Source organism: Taudactylus pleione, unplaced genomic scaffold (genome assembly GCF_031769625.1).
Source record: "Taudactylus pleione unplaced genomic scaffold, aTauple2 ptg000006l, whole genome shotgun sequence".
Taxonomy (NCBI): domain Eukaryota; kingdom Metazoa; phylum Chordata; class Amphibia; order Anura; family Myobatrachidae; genus Taudactylus; species Taudactylus pleione.
The window spans coordinates 26555868-26575656 of record NW_028284409.1 but is presented as its reverse complement, the minus strand read 5'-3'; the positions used below and the strand labels follow the sequence as shown (position 1 = coordinate 26575656).

Below are 19789 nucleotides of genomic sequence, written 5' to 3'. Positions count from 1 at the left end.
CATTATACCTTTTGTTATCTGTTTTGATCTAACCTTCTAATGATACTGGAATTTCTCTAATATCCCTCGTTTCAGAAAATACTCTATCTGTTTAAAGTAGGCTAAAATAACTTCAACATTTATCGGGAGCATTTAATAATTTGTAAGAGTTTATATTTATAGCATAATTTGTGTTATTTCTTATACGACACTCCCACCTAGTGGAGATTTAGGATAAATTCGGTTTATATCTCAGGTTTACTTGCTGAGTTGTTCTCCAATAATAACATCTAGGGGTAACCCGAATTTACTTTTATCTTTATTGCTGGTGGATTGATTAAAATGTAATGCTATGTTGTTTCTGTTAGGGGTATCGTAACATTCTTAAATTGTAATCCGCATAATCTGCACGTGACACAGTTTTTCTAAAAAAAATAAAATAAAATTAATAAAAAGAAAATAAAATCTAGTCTATAGTTGGTGACCTCATAGCCTAACTTGGTATCCTCTCTGTACCAGCCAACTGGCCAACAGGGCATGGATAGATATTTCCCCAAAGCCTCATCATCCTCAGACATATCTCACACAGCTATCACGGGAAAGTCAAATAAGTCTTCAAATAAGAATACTCCCTCCCCATCCCCTCTCGAGCCTCAGGATGTTGTGGGCCCTCCTGACCCCGCAGACTCCGGTACCATTCTCGTTTCATCTTTACCCGTGCTCGAAATGGCTGAGGCCATCTCCAAAGTACTAATGCCCCAGTTTGACAAAAGATTAGAGAGCACAGAAATGAAAATAGAGGCGGCTCTAACTAGAATTGATGCACTTGCTGCTCGCTTAACAACATTGGAGACGAGAGTTAGCGATACTGAGGACAGAGTTCAAATAATTCAAGATGATACATCTTCTCACTCCTCCATTATTCAATCTCTAAAGGAGAAAATCGTCACCGTAGAAATAATCTGCGGTTTATCGGTATCCCGGAGTCTTACAAGGGTCCACAGCTTCTTGACTTACTTGCCAAGGATTTACCTCTAGCCTTAGACATAGCAGATACATTGGGTACCCCCCAAATTGAGAGAGCTCATCGCCTAGGCCCAGAACGGCAAGGAGATAATAACAGATCCCGTCCGGTTATAGCAAAATTTTTAGATTATCGGGCTAAGGAATAAATCTTAACTGCTTACCGTAAGTCTAACTCTCTAATGGTACACTCCCACAAAATATTGATATTTCAGGATTTTTCTGTATTGGTGGCCCAAAATCGAAAAGCTTTTTCTGAGGTCTGTAATTACTTACACTCTCACAATCGTAGATTTGCCCTGTTATACCCGGCAAAACTGAGAGTATTTGAAGATGGCAATCCATTATTCTTTGATGACCCTGCACAGGCGAAACGCCATCTTCTCCCATCTCATTCCCCTTCTCGGTCACCCCCATCACCTTGATTATTGCCGAAACCCCCTAACCGGGTTTTGATTCACAAATTGATAAAATTGTGGCACTTGGATCAGACTCAATTGTTTTTGTCGGATTTGTACTCGTATAATATTGTTTTATTCATCTTTGACCTGTAAGCTAAATTAATTCTGGAGTGAGTACTTCCTACTGATTCAATTGTGGAGTGGGAAGGATATACTCCATATAGCTCAGTTTAATTTAGGTCCATGTATTCTCAGTAATAGAATTGGGTTACATTGTTATATTTAGTTACATCCACGATACCCCTATTTCTTCGGGTACTCAAATGTTATTACATTTACTTTCTTGGTTGTTTTTTTCTTTTTTTCTGGCTACGTGCCGCCTATCCCAGGCGACACCTGCCTCTTTTATTTTTTGGAAGGAAATTTGAAAATTGGAGTTTTGTGAGGCAAAGCACTATGTATTCTTATTATTGTACCATTTTACTGTTTTGTTTTTTTTTTCTCTCTTTTTTTTCTCTCTAAATTACATATTGATATTTGTTTTATGTGTCTGGCGCTCATCCGCGGGTTTACGGCCCAACAATTTTCTAAATGGCATTGAGAGATAGCACACTGGCATCAGCGGTGAACCCAACCTCATCTCGTAGCCCAGTTCGGTTAAACTTGGTCTCGTGGAACGTTGGGGGTCTAAACTCGCCTATAAAACGTAAACGGGTGATTACTCATCTTAAGAGGCTACACCCCGATATGATGTTTTTGCAGGAGACTCACTGGCGTATAGGAAGTGAGGCTGCTCTTCATGCCCCTTGGCTAGATTTATGCATTGCAGCCCCATTCCGCACTAAATCTAGGGGTGTCGCCATTCTGTTCAAGCGGGGTTTACAATTTACTATTTTAAATCAGATTGTGGATAGACATGGTAGATTTATCGTTCTCGATGTTGAAATTTTACACTCTCGTTTCACTTTGGTTAATGTCTACGCTCCAAACACTGACTCCTCATCTTTTTTCCATCAATTAACTTCACTATTACACCAAAGAGAAAATTATCCTTTAATTATGGGGGGAGACCTCAACACAATGTTAGATCCCCAAATTGACAAAGCTCCCCCACCAGCTAGACCGGCCTCTAGCTCATGGCAGGTACTACCATCTTTATTAACCGCATTACACCTTTCAGACCCCTGGCGTCTTTTAAACCCGACTGACCGCTCCTATACGCATGTTTCGGCAGCACATGGCTCCTTGTCGCGCATAGACTATTTTCTTTTATCTGATATATTAATGTCCCGACTCCACAGCGCTCGACTACATATTACAATTTCTGACCACGCTCCTCTCACTGTGACACTTACATTTCCCTCAGACCCTTACCGTGATAACATATGGCGATTTCCCACATTCCTGGCCTCTTCAGCGGATTTCCGATCTTTTCTTAAGTCTAAATGGTCGGACTTTGTCGACGATAACCTGGAACACTGGGACAATCCTGGTCTACTGTGGGAGACCTCGAAAGTAGTAATACGGGGCCACATCATTAGCTACATGGCAAAGCGTAAACGCGAAACGTCAGCTACTTGTGCCTCACTGTGAACCGCGGTTACTCAAACCTTCACGGCCTATACACTAGACCCATCACCTGATAAACTACATCAATATAAACTAGCCCGCCAATTATTAGAGGACTTCCTTCTCTCACAGGCGAAACATTGTCTAGAAGTTTCTAAACATAAATACTACCGCTGGGGCAACAAGTCGGGCCGCCTTTTAGCTAATATAGCCAAATCTCGTAAGTCGAAAAATCATATTACAGCAGTGCTCCACCCCATCACTAGATCTACAATTACTGATTCAAAGGACATTCTGTCACTTTTCACTGATTATTACTCTACTTTATATTCCTCCCAGCCACTTGATGTGGAACAACAAAGATTACTGTTGGATGAGGCCCGTCTCCCTACACTTACTCAAGACCAATGCGACATTCTCGACTCAGACATTACTGATCAGGAACTCCGAGACACCATAAGAGCCTTACCTGCTCATAAAGCACCCGGTCCAGACGGTTACTCCGGTGACTATTATAAAATTCTTCAAGAGGATTTTTCTCCACTTCTCTTGGATCTATTTCGTGATATACATCGCCATTCTCCTTCACTTTCCTATTTCAACTCCTCACATACGATTGATCCTTTTACTAGGTTCATATCGCCCTATAACTCTGCTGAATTTGGACTTTAAACTTCTTGCCAAAATCATGGCTACGCGTTTGCAACAAATTTTACCGTCCCTTTTAACTGACCACCAATTAGGGTTTGTGTCCGGTAGGCACTTGGTTAAGGGTATTCGCACCGCCTTGGCCGCTATAATCGCTTCCAGAGGAGACTCTCAAGCACAGAACATGCTTCTCAGCCTCGATACGCATAAGGCGTTTGACAATATTCTCTGGCCTCACCTATTTGAAATTCTGACCCGTAGGGGATTTGCCCCATATTTTATTAAATTACTGCATTTCTTTTACCATTCCCCTTCCACGTCATTGCTGATCAATGGGCTACACGGCACACCCATGGCACTGGGACGAGGGACACGCCAGGGTTGTCCTCTTTCCCCCCTCTTCAACCTGGCTATAGATCCTCTTCTCCGTATTTTACAGCATTGGTCTGAATTCCGAGGAGTCCGGGTTGGTACACATAGTCTTAAATTGACAATATATGCGGATGACATCCTTTTATACATCACTGATCCTCAATACACCTTACCCCTGATTATGCGCAAGTTTGAACAGTTTGGCCACATTTCTGGTTTGAAAATCAATGAGGACAAATCACGTGCAATGTTTCTTCATCCCACTATTTCTACCCCTTCATGGGGCTCGTCTTTTTCCTTCTCCTGGGCCTCCTCACATTTGGATTACCTGGGCATTATTTTGCCTAAGAACCCTGCTCAATTATATGATAAAAATGTATCACGACTAATTCAAAGTATTACTGAGGAGCTCAGGGGTTGGAAACATTTGACTCTCTCGTATTTAGGTAGAGCTGCTCTCATCAAAATGATGACTTTCCCTTGTCTTTTATATATGTTACAGACATTGTCCATTCTGCTCACCACAAAAGATATTCAATTAATTAATAAGCTCTTCCGGTCCTTCATATGGCAGGGTGGTAGGGCCCGCATTAGTCTCCGCAAATTGTGTCAACCTAAATCTAATGGTGGAATAAATTTTCCCAATATTTTGGTATATAATCATTCCTCTTTGTTGAGGTTTTTGGCTGATTGGCTAAACAATCAGGTGGTCTATGCCAACACATCCCTAGAATCGCAATTCCTTCCCACAATGGCCCTAAAATATTTTTTACATATTCATGACCAAGAAATTCCACCAGAAGTTCGTGATAACCCCTGGCATATACTACGTCATAAGCTCAACCTAAATTCATATAAATCAATCCACCTTCCATTATTACGTAATTTAGAGTTTCAAGAGGGAGCAGCATCTTATCCTTTCATAATTTGGAGGGTGGGGGGTGTTCACACTATAAGTCATCTATTAGACTTGGAATTGAGGCGACCCCTGGCGTTCCACGAGGCAATAGACAAATTCAAGACTCTACGGACTTACCCTATAGCTTACTTCCAGGCACAGCATTATATAGCCTCCGTGATACGGACATTTTCAATAGCTGACTGGCAAAACCCGCTAGACCAATGTCTTTTGAGATCGACACCTATCCATAAGGCCATATCCATCTATTACAAACTTCTCAGTGAAGATTTAGATCATAACCTGATTAGTCAGGGAATGCGACAATGGTTGACAAGATTCCCATCACTCTCTATTACGGATTTATTGCGTGGATTGATGAGATCACGATCGCTTCTAACTGCCAGTGCGTATAATGAACTTTTTCTAAATGTGTACCATAGGACCTATCTGTCCCCGCATAGGCGATATAGAATGGGCCTGTCTGATTCTCATACCTGCCCCAGATGTGCGGGTGAGGAGGCGGACCTATATCATTGCCTTTGGGAGTGTCCAGTGGTCCAGGGCTTTTGGCGAAGAGGAAAATATGATGCAGAGTCTCATTTGGTGAATTACGTGCCTTTTACCCCTGAATGGGCTATCCTGGGCATATTTCCAAGGGGACAAAGATTAACTCAGGGTAGCAGGAAATTGTTACTTGCAATAAGCGCAACCGCAAAAAAGTCCATATTACAAGAATGGATACACCCAACTCCAATCAATTTTTCTTTATATAAGGAAAAGTTGAATTTTATTTTTCGGATGGATTGGGTGGAAACTATGTTCGATAAAGAAAAGAAAGCTGCCTATTTTTTTTGACACATGGGAGAGTCTCATAGCTACCCTCCCAATTACATCAAAATCTCAGATCCATCATAGTATGAGACTGACTCAGTGGTATGAGACTCGAGTTCTTTCGGGGGACCCTCCTATAATGTTGTCTAATGGGTGAGCGCCAGACAGTATTTTATTATTTTTATATTTTATATAAGAATTTTGTCATTAGTGACACAATTAATATGTAGATTTGATATCTTGAATTATGTTCTACTGTTGAACACAAGTTTATAATTCTACTTAGTTTGTGGAATTATATGTTTCAAATAATGGTACCTAGGATTATACGCGATGCTAGAAAAGTTTATTGTATTGACTATTTCTATCTATGACATATGCCACGATGATTGATAATATCGTTGTGACTAATTTTGTACCTGGTGTTGTTTGCTTTCACGAATAAATTTTTTTTTTGGATATGGGGGACTCAACCTGTACTTTGGATTTAAAAAACAAAAGCTTTTGCATAGGTGCAGATTTCTTCCTAAGGGGAATACTACTAATGTTCGGGTTTTTAGAAGTGGTGGTGTTGCCCATAGCAACCAATCAGAATCTACTTATTTATCTAGCAGCTTCTAGATGATAACTAGAATCTGATTGGTTGCCATGGGCAACAACTCCACTTCTAAAAACCTGCACCTTAGTAAATATACCCCTATCAATCTCTGTTGCCCTTTAGAACTGGTGAAGACAGCTTTGGGGGAGTGAAAGATGGTGAAGAAAGGGATCACTGCCCTACGGAGAGATACAGGTCCAAATGTAATAGAGTATGAAATTTGCAAAGTGCAACGATTTCATTGATTTAGCATTTAAATTTAGAGCTTCAATTTTATTACAGTACAAACCCAGCCTGGTTTTGCATTTTAGTATTTTAATAAAATGCATCTTAATCTTAGGGGGGTATCCAATTAGCAGCTGTAAATTACCACAGATAATTACCTCACCCGGGGCTATCCAATTAGCCCTGAATTCGGCACGACCCAATGTGTCCCGTAAAATAATCCATGCTAAGTAACTTTTTTTTAACCAAAATAAAGGTGAAAACACATAGGTCCGTGAGCTTATCGCGGCTCTCATGTGTTTTCGGGAGAACTATCCTATTATTTTGACCGAAATAATAGGATAGGGTGAAAAAATAAAGACGAAAATCGGGGATAATCGGCGAAAAGTCCACGTTTTTCGCCGATCACTTGGGGCACAAACAATATTCGGGGCTAATTGGATACCGCTCTTTGTGCTAATTTGCTGAAATCTGTTCACTTTGCAAATCTCACACTACTAAATTTTGGACACAATTTGCTAGTATAGGTTTATAAAAGGACATATGATTATATAATACGGATAATGTGTATTACATTTATTCGTATGTGCACACTGCCCAAGAGCTCTCTTGTGAAAGGAAGCAAGCATTTTCCAGTGACAACTACGATGATTCTGTATGTCATCTGAACATAAACTTTTATTGGCTGAAAAACAATTAATATCTTGCCATGGAGAAATTAGTATTATACATTTTCTCCAAACTTATAGTATTCTATCAGTTACTCCAAGATGCTGAGCACTTTGTAGGGAAAGGTATATTTTCCCTTCAGTTTCTGTACCTGGAAATTATGTGGAGTGAGGGCGGAAGTGCGGTACCCTGTCCATACAGTCCACCAAAAAAAGAAATAGCTTGCGCGCCACAAGATTAGGTTCCCCCTCTATGCCCATGTGGATGGTAGGGAATGACGTTGGACAGTGGATGATGATGTCAGTGTACAAAATCTGAAGGGGATCTATCCACTTCCCACTTTGTAGGGCAGCCTGTTTTCTGTATTTATCTGTCCATTCTAATCTACTTAGTCCCTGTAGGAATACTTCATGAAGCATGACAGGGTCCTGACATCTACAGAGATTATATACTGGATTTAAAGCATTGGGCATATCCAATTGGCAGCAAGATTTTTTGCAGCAAAACTTAATGTGGCTAACGTGATCAATTTTTTATTAATGCAGCTATGTGAACTCCTGATTCTCGCACTTACCAATTGAAAGGAATTGGGCACAATAACTTTTTCTTCAAAAAAACTATGGGAAATTTTTTTGGTTTAAAAAGGGGAAATCAGCCTGTACCCTAAAAAACTTCAAATAAATATTGGATAACTGTATAGATGTGTATTACTGTCTTAAAGAAAAGCATTTAAAAAAATGTAAATGGCTGATTTGTGCAATTTTAAATAGCAGTGAAAAAATTATAGAAAGCAATTATTTGTCATTAAAATAAATGCTGTAGATAATTCCAAAAGTTGATTTTTGAGTCATTTGAAGCATCAAAATTATTTAAATAACACCCATAACTCCCACCTGCGATCTTAGAAACAGCTGTCCCTTCCAGTCAGCACCCAGATATACCTGCCCCACATCTTTTAACCCATTATTCCGCTGCTGGGTCAGAAGATTTCATGGTGAAATAATGCAGCCACTGGCTTTTGCATGCACATAAAATCACTCACCGTAGCTGCCCCCAAACGCCTGCAGAATGTCAGTCATGCTGAGGCTTTTGGGGTACTGCGACCAACATCGCATCCGCAAATCTGCACATGGGCAGTGTGGCTCCTGCCACACATCTGCCAGCTGCGTAAATAATCAAAATAGTGTCCACCTCTGTATTAGCCCCATAGTTGCCAACATTTTAAAACCATTTCTAGGAATTAACCCTCTTACTACATTTGTGGGCATGTGATTTCTTTGAGTACTGACTCTAAAGCACTTGAACAATGATATTTTCAATGCGATTTTACTTTCGAATGCACTTACATTCAGAAGTCCCGTTCAAAGAACCGATTCATGCATACATCCCTTTACAATCTAACTTGCGGTTCAGGAAACTCATCTTTCTAAAATATCTGCTAAAAAGACAAAGGAAGCGCTGCTACTTGAGGAGTATGGACAGACTCATCAGAAAGAGCAGTTGAAAGTACCTACACACTTCACTTTTTGTCCGATATTGTACCATTGACTCTGATGAAAATTAAACTGCACATGAAGCCCGATCTTTCAATGCAACCTGTTTTCTCCAGAGGAAACATGATCAAAGGTGTGCACACACTCGAGAGTACAGCCCAAGCATTGCACAGGTGTGTGTCCAGTTTAAGACGCATTGGGGGTGAATCGATCCAGCGGGGATTAAATAGCATCAGGAAGTTGACCCTGGAGCTATTCAATAGTGTGCCGTTTAGTTCGACACTTACAAGCTAAGGGCCGTATTCAATTCGTTTTGCATCCGCGAAAAGTTCAGCCTGCCTAACTTTTCGCCTACATCGCGTGTTTTGGACGGGAAAACTTATTGTGCGCATCCCAGCTTTCCGACTTATTCAATTCCTAAACAGGCGAAAACAGCAAGTGGCGAATGCAGAACAGGCAGAAAGTACTATCAGACTTGGGGAAATCAGACTGAACCCCCCAAAAACATGCACTAACATTGGGATACAATGTAGTAGTGTTCCAATAGCCCTAATAAAACTAATTGGGGTAATGAAGTTGTTTAAAATCTTTGTTATTAGCGTCCTTGCAAAAGTGGTGAAGAATGGCATTAAGCAGTATTTTTGGTTGAAAATAAGTAGTCCTGTCAAATTTGGGGTACTTGAAAATGGGTACTAGCATATTTTAATATCTCTAAAATGAAGTTTTAGAAAAGTGACGTTCCTCTGTTATACAAGCACCTGCAGTCCCAAAAACACCTGGCCCCTTTTTAAAGCATCACCAGAAGCTTATTTCACTAGTTTTTGAAGTTGTTCCCCCCCCCCACACACACTTTTGTCGTCTTCGCCCCAAATTTCAAAGGCGTTTTTGGGGTGTTCCTGGAATTTTTTTTTTGGGGGGTGCATTATCCATTGGGAGGGTGTACCAAGGGTTTTTAGTGGTTTCATAACATCTGCACCCCGAAATAGATTTTACCCCCATTTTTTTTTTTTTTTCACCTGTTATTCTGTGGAAAAAAAGTATTGCCTATTTCAGTGCACTGACTTTTCGCATAGGCGAAAAACGGATGGAATTGAATACGGAGAAAAGAAAGAAAAAAAAAAAAACAGGCAAATTTTTCACAAAAACCATGCGAAAATGGCTTTTCACTCCTAATTGAATATGGCCCCAAGTCGGAGAATGCCAGTTCTCGCGAGAACCGGCATTCTCCGACTAAAGTGCTGTCCGCGAGGCTGTTAAGCCGGAAAAAACTCGCACCCAGAACTTTAGTCGGATTTCTCCTCGCTCCCTCAGGAGGGTGCAGTCAATTGAATAGCTTCGGGAGCTCCCTCTCAGCTCTAATCAACTCTCGCTGAATTGTTGAGGGAGATTTAATAAAGATTGGGGAGAGATAAAATTAAGAGAAAGTACCAACCTATCAGCTCCTGACACTTTACAGGCTGTGCTTGCAAAATGATAGGAGCTGATTGGTTAGTGCTATAACTCCATCCACGTTCTCTCTCTCTCCAAGGGAGAGATTTAATAAAGCTTGGAGAGATAAAACACCAACCATCCAGCTCCTGTCATTTTTCAAACAGGTCTGTAAAGTGACAGGAGCTGATTGGTTGGTGCTTCATCTCTCCCAATTTTCACTCTCCAATTTTTATTAAATCTCCCCCCAACTAAGCTTAGTGAATAGACCCCAATGTATGTTCACTGATCCTCAATGTTTTTGCACTTTTAATATTCCACTGCCATTACTTACTTATAAGCCCCGGAATGTAACATACAAGAGAAAATGTATATACACTTTGTCACTGATAATAAGTACATTTCCAAAAACACATCTGTAAAGATCGGGACTGTCTGTGGCAATGAGGGACAGACGCCGGTCTGGGGCTGCATGTCATTACCTGGATGGGCGCACTGTCCCCGCTGCCCTGGCCGCAGGGGATTAGGGAGAGGAGGAGCAGGGAGGCCGCAGGCAGCAGATGACCCCAGCAGGGCCCTGTATACGGCGCACACCGCACCATCTTCTCTCAGACTAGTCTTTCACAACACACCGCAGTCACATAGCTGATGGGAAGGGGAGGGGAAGATTAGGCGGGGAGTGACAGCCATGTTGGCGCCTCCCACCTCCCCCGTGCAGTGCAGTCTCCTAAACCTCTACAACATTATCTCACTAATACTACTGCGTGTGGGCCGTGTATCACGGTCAGTCACACAGCAGCGGCCGGGCGGCGCCAACACGCCACAGCTCTGCCCATAGCACATTACCATATACTAAGTATGACGTAGTTCTCTCTGCGCCACTCTCTATTGGCTCTGTGCTGTGTACAGGACCCTATCTAGCGCGAATAGACCCGTCATTGATCTCTGTTCTGAAGCGTAAACAGTCTGCGCCGAACAGAAACGGTAATAACACTGTATAATACCAGAGAGACAGAATTTTGTAATAGATGCGTCTGCTAAACGCCCATTTTGTTGGAGACTGTCACCATTAACATTAGCGGCTAAATGGCGGCATGCTCAGTATGTACATACATGAAGGGCTACGTGTCAGTTGGCTCTCTAGTGCCTGCTCAGTGACTACGGTGTGAGCCCGGGACTTACAGTTCTCTGATCCTGGCTCTGAGGGGCTGTTGTGTACTAAAGGCTTATTACCATGGCTGTGCTCCTGGAGACTACGTTGGGAGACATTGTCATAGATCTGTATACAGAGGAGAGACCCCGAGGTAATATCTGACTTACTGCAAATTACATTTTCCTAGCAAAGAATTTCACCAATGTGTACCAATACTAGGTTTAGGCAGGGCCGGATTAAGGTCTGTGGGGGCCCCTGGGCAACAAACATGTGGCAGGGTTCGCAAAATACGTGCTATAGCAAACTGGGGACCCAGATTTTAAAACTGATCGGGTCCTGTAGGACCCGCTGGGTCTGTTTGTGCTGCTGTAGCCAATGGCTGTGCTGCAGCGTCTCCCCCATCCAATGGCTGTGCTGCAGTGTCTCCCCCAGCCAATGGGCGCGCAGCGTCCATCGGGCAGCATACTTGTCAGTGGTGCCGGGACCCTCCGGCAGCCTGCGCTCCTTCAGCCAGCTGAGCGCTCTGCACACAGGAGGCAGGGAAGGTGGACACTGCATGGGACAGTGACCCGGCGAGGGGCTCCCAGCAAAAGCAATGAGGTAAACACTATCCCATGTGCAGTCTATCTTTCTGCCCCAGCTGCTATCCTAACTATTGCCTGCCCCTAACACCCTCCTTGCCCCCCAGTACTGCCCTAGTTATCTATCATTACCACTCCATACACCCAGTATTGCTTGCCCCTAACCTCTTCCTTGCCCCCAGTACTGCCCTAGCTGCTAACAACTCTTTTCCCCTATATGCCTCCCATACTGCCCCTGGTGCTATCTACACTTGCTCCCTCTCTACCCCCAGTGCTGCCCCAGCTGCTATCCTAACCCAACTCTGCCCCTAACCCCCTCCTTGCCCCCCCAGTACTGCCCTAGCTGCTATCTACCCTGGCCACTCCCTACACCCAGCACTGCCTGTCCCTAACCTCCTCCTTGCCCGCAGTACTGCCCCAGCTGTTATCTACCCTCGCCCCCTCCTTACTCCAAGTACTGCTTTCCGCTAACCCTCACCATACCCCCCCAAGTACTGCGCCAGCTGCTATCTACCATTGCCCCTCACACAAACTGCCCCTAGTACCCTCCATGCCCTCCAGCACTGTCGCATCAACTGTCTGCACTTACCCCTCCCTACCCCCAGCCCTGCCTGCCCTTACTTCCCTATAGCTGCAGCTCTACCCCAATATCTCCCTGCCTTTACCCACAGCTCTACCCCAACCCCCTCTACCCCAACTGCTATATACCCCCCAGCACAGTCCCAACTGGTGCCTGCCCTCAAATCCCATAATATGTAATGGGACCCAGAAAAAGTGGTGTAGGACCCCAATTTTTTAAAGTGAGGGGTCCCAGGGACCCACAATTTTTTCCACTCACCACGATCACTGATGTGGTGGCCCCTATTAAATATGGATAAAATGGGGGTATGCACAATGGTGACTGTATTGCTCATAAGTGGTACATTGAAAAACAACAATAAGCAAAGCTCAGCGCTGTTTGTTAAATACTGAAAGGAGGACATAACCCTTTAGCACTCACTAAAGGGGTTATGTCTCATTGTGAAATGGGGCCCATGGGCTTAACATGAAGGAAAAAAAAAAACACAATATACACCCATAGGAAAAAAACCCCACATGAAATATTACTCATCAGTTGCACAAACTTATCCACATTACAACGCACATAGTGCCTCTTACACAATTCCCCCAGTAGTGGTAGTGCCTCTTATGCAGTGCCCCCAGTAGTGGTAGTGCCTCTTATGCAGTGCCCCCAGTAGTGGTAGTGCCTCTTATGCAGTGCCCCCAGTAGTGGTAGTGCAGTGTTCTCCCCAGAATTTTTTTCCAGCTGGGTGGCATCAAGAAGTAGCCTGGTGGGCGTTTTCGCAATTTTGCGCATGCCGGGAAAAGGGGTATCTCCCTTATCATTCCAGTCCGACAGGTCTCGGCTGCTCCCCCACTGGCTCTCAGTCAAGAGTGCCCATTATGCAGTGCCCCCTGTAGTTTTCCCCTTTATACATTGCCCCCTGTAGTTTTCCCCTGTAGTTTTCCCCTTTATGCTTTGCCCCCCCCCCCCCTGTCGTTTTCCCCTTTATGCTTTGCCCCCCCCCCTGTCGTTTTCCCCTTTATGCTTTGCCCCACCCTGTCGGTTTCCCCTTTATGCTTTGCCCCCCCCTGTCGTTTTCCCTTGTATGCTTTGCCCTCTGTAATTTTGCTTTGCCCTTATGCAGTGCCCCCAGGTTGAAGTAGTGCCCCTATGCAGTGCCCCCAGGCTGGCCCCTTATGCAGTGCCCCCAGGCTTAAATACTGTCCCTTATGCAGTGCCCCCAGACTTAAATAGTGCCCCTTATGCAGTGCCCCCAGACCCAGCCCAGAACTTACTTTAACATGGTCGCCGCTCCCGCTCCCTCTCTCTGACTGGATCTAATAGATCCAGCAGGCGTGCAGGGCAGGCTCCTCATGTCGCGGGTGACGTCATGACGTCACCCGCGCAGTGCATCACTAGGAATGCTTGCCTCTGAAGCGATCGAAGGGGGAAAGTGCGGTAGGTAGGCTGCTTCTGCCGGGCGATGCGCCCGCAGTAAACAGCCTGGGGAGAACACTGTAGTGCCTCTTATGCAGTGTCCCCAGTAGTAGTGCCCCCAGTAGTGGTAGTGCCAGAGTACTGATGCCCCCTGTTGTAATGTTCCCAGTAGTAGTGCCGCCTGTAGTAGCGCCCCCTGTAGTGAAGCCGCATACACGAAAAAAAAAAAGGAAAACATAATACTTACCTTAAGCCCTGCTCCCGCGTTCGCGTCCGTCCGGCTGGCCGCTCCTCGGAACTATGGGAGAGACGCATTGCACACTGGAAGCCGGAGTTCAGGTGTGAGCTCCGGCTGGCGCTGCAGGGAGGGAGCCAGGCACCTGCTGGTAACAAAATCTCAGCGGGCACCCGGCAAATGGAGCCTCCTTGCAGCGCCGGGGTTAGGTGGGCAAGAGAAGGCGGAACTGGTTCCGTCACCTGTTCCTGCCCACTTCAACCCCTGGTGAGTGTGGGGGCCCCGGGACGACCACCTGTGGCACATGTCCCCGCCCCCTGTTAATCCAGCCCTGGGTTTAGACTGCAGGAGGGTTAGGGTACCTACCGCTAGCTGTCGGCATTCTAACCCAGTTTGGGTGCTAGCATCAGGATTTTGAGCGCCGGCATCCCGTACTTAACCCTGATAAGAGACGGGCTGGTTGACAACTTTTAGTCTAGGGGGCAAATTAAATTAAGTGACCCTGGCTTTTCGGTTGCGGCTAGATCTCCTTCAGCTAACAGACCCTGACATCATCATTTACCATTCACACGGACATCTATTGGGAATAGTAACCTGTGGCTAGTGAAGCAGAGCAAGCCACCATGCATGAAGTGTGGTGAGCAAAGCGAGCCCACGAGGGTACAAGTTTCTATTGTTGATGGCCGGGTACTACATTTGAGACTAAATAACAGCGCTTTTTAGGGCATTTAACCAAATTCCCGCCCTCACTTAACATCATGTCCTGTTTGACAAAAAGAGACTGTCCTATTGACTGATATAAAATATAGGAAGCAATATAAAGTAATATTATAAAATATACAGGTGCTTAGATTGTAGAATATTAGGATATAAGCTAAAGCCAATGTGTGTTACCTACTGATACACCCTTACTGCTGCTCATAAAGGAAAGACCTGCCCCTCCCCTATAAACTATTTACAATCAACTTACAAATGCGTATTGGTAACAGACCATGGCAAATCATAAACAGTATGATTAATAGATGTAGTTAAAAAAGACACACACTAAATGTGTGTGTGTGTATATATATATATATATATATCTATATATATATATCCAAGAAAAGGCTGCACTCACATCAAACTCTGTATAGATAATGCTGGGGTGTCCACCACACCACTGGAGACCTGATCAGAAATCCACTGGTAATACAAAGTAGAAAAAAGAGGGGCACTCACCAGGCTTGTAAAAAATTAGTCCATTTTTAATGCAAATAATGTATCATACTCAACGTTTCGGTCACAGTTTCTGACCTTCTTCAGGAGAACCAACATCAAATAAAGTTCAACAGCAGTAGCATAAGATACAGGAATATAGCTTACCTGGACGCAGCTACCCCTTAAGTAGTGCTGCTAATCATAGATGCACTGAAACACATGCAGACATCAAACAGGAAGCCTCAATAGGTCACGGAAGCTGTAAGAGTTAATTGACCCTAGTGTTCACTAAAAAGATGCAGGCACCACATGAAACTAGGGTCACAAGTAGCCCCTCAATCAACAATACACGGACAACAACAGCCTTCATACTAAAAAGGACACGATCGACCACCGACGGACATCCAGTACACTGCACGGTACTTCAGCTCCGTCGCGTGTATCACCATGGTAACCTGTAAACACAGGCTAGGGATCCGCTTGGCCAATCACAGCAAAGGGGGCGGTAACAACATTATGTTGGAGTGTCCAACGTATGTAAACAAGATGCGCGGGCAGCACATCACTAGTGGATGGGATGTCCAAATAACATCACTGGTTAAATAAATATAACTTCAGGAGGACGCTCACACACCCAGAGACAAACCATATTACAAAAGATGAGGCAATCAACAAACAACGATAAGACAACACCAGTTGTAAAACTACATCACATAACGACAGGGTGCCACTATATCTCCTCCGTCAGCAGGAGACGCATCACAGAGTAAATACAGCAATTCCCCTATCACGGGGAACGCGAGGGATCACATAGTCAGACATCTATACAATACATCTAACCCGTCCCAAACATCACCATGGCAACCTGTAAGCGTAAGCATAAGCATAGGATTCACTAGACCAATGTCTATAAAAGAGGCAATAATGCCAGTATACTGTATGAGTGCAATTAGCAGGCAAGGTTGATAAATAGACTAATATAGATTAAAGTTAATCATTTTATTGTCTATACAACCATTTAATAAGATGATACAAACATCTTAAGACGAACACGCATATGGATTGTGTCAAAAACTTGTTGTAAAAAAACACTAATAAACTCAAGATATGCTAACAATGGAGCTGTCTAAGAAGTGGAGAGGATACGGATTAGTTATCATAAAGTGCATCACTTAGCAACACCACTTAAGGTCGGCAGAAAGCGTCTCAGTAATACATTGCAAATAAGTATAATCAAAAATTACAGCATATACAACAAAAAGAATATATCAATAGAACACAATTTATTCAAAAGAAATATATTTCATTCAAAAAGATGTACTTTATTCAAAAAAGTTGTAAAATTAAAATTCCAAGCACTTAAATACTGATGGTTGACTACCAAAAAAAGTAGGGAATTGTCCCTCAATGGATATAAACGGTCGCAAAAAAGATTTTTTTAATTTTAGATGCATAGTCTATCGCAAGAATACATTGAAAGGATTATTTTCGTTCAAACCCTTTGGTTTGAGAGTCTCTAGTCGAAAAATCCATTTGGCTTCCAATTTCCTTAAGAGGAGAGAGCGATCCCCTCCCCTCACTGGTGGAGGTATCCAATCTATAATACGACATTTCAAAGTCGATACTTGATGCTGTAAAGCTAAAAAATGTCCAGCAACTGGTTTATCAGTAGATCCAGAGTTGAGTGCTGATCTTATAGCACTTCGATGGTTAGCCATTCGTTCCCTAAAGGGACGGGTCGTCAGCCCAACATAGGCTAAACCACACGGGCTGTTCAGTAGATATATAACATGGTCCATTAGACAGTGTAATTTATATCTGATTTTTATGGGTCTGCCACTGTGTGGGTGAGGAAAAGACGATCCAGGTATAAGGGACCTACATGTCGTGCATCCAGCACAACGAAAGCAGCCTGGTTTTTGAGTGTGCAACCACGTGTGTTCAACAACAGCAGAACATTGTATTGGACGCATCAGCAGATCTTTTAAGTTTCTGCCTCGTCTGAAGGCCATCATAGGAGGCTTTTGTAGGCCCAGACCCAATGTCTGGTCAGAATTGATGATCGGCCAATGTTTTTTCAAAGATTTAGATATTATGGACGATTTTTGATCAAATTGTGATACATAAATCATTCGTTCTTGTACTTTGCGTTTATTTTTAGTTGAAAAATAACGTCTCGCCCTGGTGAGGTAGCCCTCAATGGTGGACTTAGAGTAGCCCCTAGCGCGGAACCTCTCTTTCATTTCATAGATTTGTTCTTCAGCTTTGTAAGGGTGGGAGTTGTTCTGAAGCACTCTCAAAAACTGAGATATTGGCAAACTTTCTTTCAGCCTTGGTGGATGGTTGCTGGTAGCAAATAGTAAAGAATTTCTGTCAGTATTTTTGCGAAATAGGGTAGTTTCCAAAGTGGATCCATTAAACAAAATAGTAAGGTCCAAAAAGTTAAGCGATGTTGGACTACACGTGAAAGTAAATTTCACCGTAGAGTCCAATTTATTCAAGGTAGTCACCATTTCAGTAAGTGTTGTCTCAGTGTCATTCCAAATTAAAAAAACATCGTCAATGTAACGTTTGTAATATAATATTTTCTGACCAAAGATAGGTAGAACATAAGTTGATTCAAAATCATGCATGAAAATGTTGGCATATGCCGGTGCCAAGTTAGATCCCATGGCCGTCCCGGCCAGTTGAACATAGTAATCACCATTATATGTAAAATGATTCATCTTCAAAACAAATGTTAATAACTGTAAAACAAATTCAATAGGTATCTTGATCTTACTTCTATCAATCAAGAATTTCTTAACAGATAAAATGCCAAGATCGTGTGGTATAATAGTATACAACGATGACACATCCAAAGATACCAACAGAATCTTGCTAGGTAAATCACTCAAAGTAGCTAGTTTGTCTATAAAATCACCAGTATCCCTTAGGTAACTAGGAATCGATGTAACAACATCTTGCAAAATACTATCCACAAACATAGCAAGTGGCTGTAAAAGTGACCCCCTGGCAGAGATAATAGGTCTACCAGGGGGATCCTTCAGCGTCTTGTGGATTTTAGGAAGTGTATAAATGTAAGGGCATAATGGATGATCAACTTTCAAAAATTCATACAACCGATCATCTACCCAACCATGTTGAAGTGCTTGTTCAAGAGTTACGTCAATTTCCCTTTTAAAAGCTGGAATGGGATTACATGCACTTTTCTTATAAGTCGAAATGTCGGACAATTGTCTTTTGATCTCACTGTCATAGTCACATAAGTTTTGTATCACAATTGCCCCGCCTTTGTCGGCAGGGCGAATAACAATATTCTGATTATCCCTAAGTGTTGAAAGTGCCAGTCTTTGCTCTCTATGCCCGCGCATCTTGTTTACATACGTTGGACACTCCAACATAATGTTGTTACCGCCCCCTTTGCTGTGATTGGCCAAGCGGATCCCTAGCCTGTGTTTACAGGTTACCATGGTGATACACGCGACGGAGCTGAAGTACCGTGCAGTGTACTGGATGTCCGTCGGTGGTCGATCGTGTCCTTTTTAGTATGAAGGCTGTTGTTGTCCGTGTATTGTTGATTGAGGGGCTACTTGTGACCCTAGTTTCATGTGGTGCCTGCATCTTTTTAGTGAACACTAGGGTCAATTAACTCTTACAGCTTCCGTGACCGGAAGTGACCTATTGAGGCTTCCTGTTTGATGTCTGCATGTGTTTCGGTGCATCTATGATTAGCAGCACTGCTTAAGGGGTAGCTGCGTCCAGGTAAGCTATATTCCTGTATCTTATGCTACTGCTGCTGAACTTTATTTGATGTTGGTTCTCCTGAAGAAGGTCAGAAACTGTGACCGAAACGTTGAGTATGATACATTATTTGCATTAAAAATGGACTAATTTTTTACAAGCCTGGTGAGCGCCCCTCTTTTTTCTACTATATATATATATATATATGTGTGTGTGTGTGTATATATGTATATGTATATGTATGTATATATGTATGTATATATGTATGTATATATGTGTATGTGTATACATATATGTATGTGTGTGTATACATATGTGTATGTGTGTGTGTGTGTGTGTGTATATATATATATATATATATATATATATATGTGTATGTGTGTGTGTATATATATATATATATATATATATATATATATATATGTATGTATATATGTGTATGTGTGTATATATATATATATATATATATATGTGTGTATATTATTATTATTATTATTAGCATTTATTTATATGGCGCCACAAGTGTTCCGCAGCGCCTTACAAAGTAATATGTGTATGTGTATATATATATATATGTGTATGTGTATATATATATATATATATATATATATATATACGAGTATGTTTATATGTGTATATATATATATATATATATATATATACACACACACACACACACACATACACACACACAATGTTGTTGTTTGTTTTTCTGGGGGGGCACCTAAACTAGATTCTACAACTCTGTATTGGGTCCAATT

At 42.6% G+C, this 19789-nt stretch overlaps 2 protein-coding genes across 3 annotated transcripts in view; one reads left to right on the top strand and one right to left on the bottom strand.

The window, feature by feature from the left end:
- GINM1 (glycosylated integral membrane protein 1) overlaps positions 1-10934 on the bottom strand; it is an 81155-nt gene extending 70221 nt beyond the window's left edge. Inside the window, exon 1 of one of the 2 annotated variants that reach the window (XM_088455973.1) lies at positions 10620-10934. In XM_088455973.1, coding sequence (XP_088312099.1) covers positions 10620-10739 — 120 coding nt within the window. In that variant the 5' untranslated portion in view covers positions 10740-10934. The remainder of the gene's footprint in view (positions 1-10619) is intronic. The other variant, XM_088455941.1, reaches the window with a different exon arrangement.
- A 256-nt stretch (positions 10935-11190) lies between these two features.
- The window catches only part of PPIL4 (peptidylprolyl isomerase like 4), a 100791-nt gene continuing 92192 nt past the window's right edge, over positions 11191-19789 (top strand). The window contains exon 1 of the mRNA XM_088455904.1: positions 11191-11441. Within this exon, the coding sequence (XP_088312030.1) occupies positions 11372-11441 (70 nt within the window). The 5' untranslated portion in view covers positions 11191-11371. The remainder of the gene's footprint in view (positions 11442-19789) is intronic.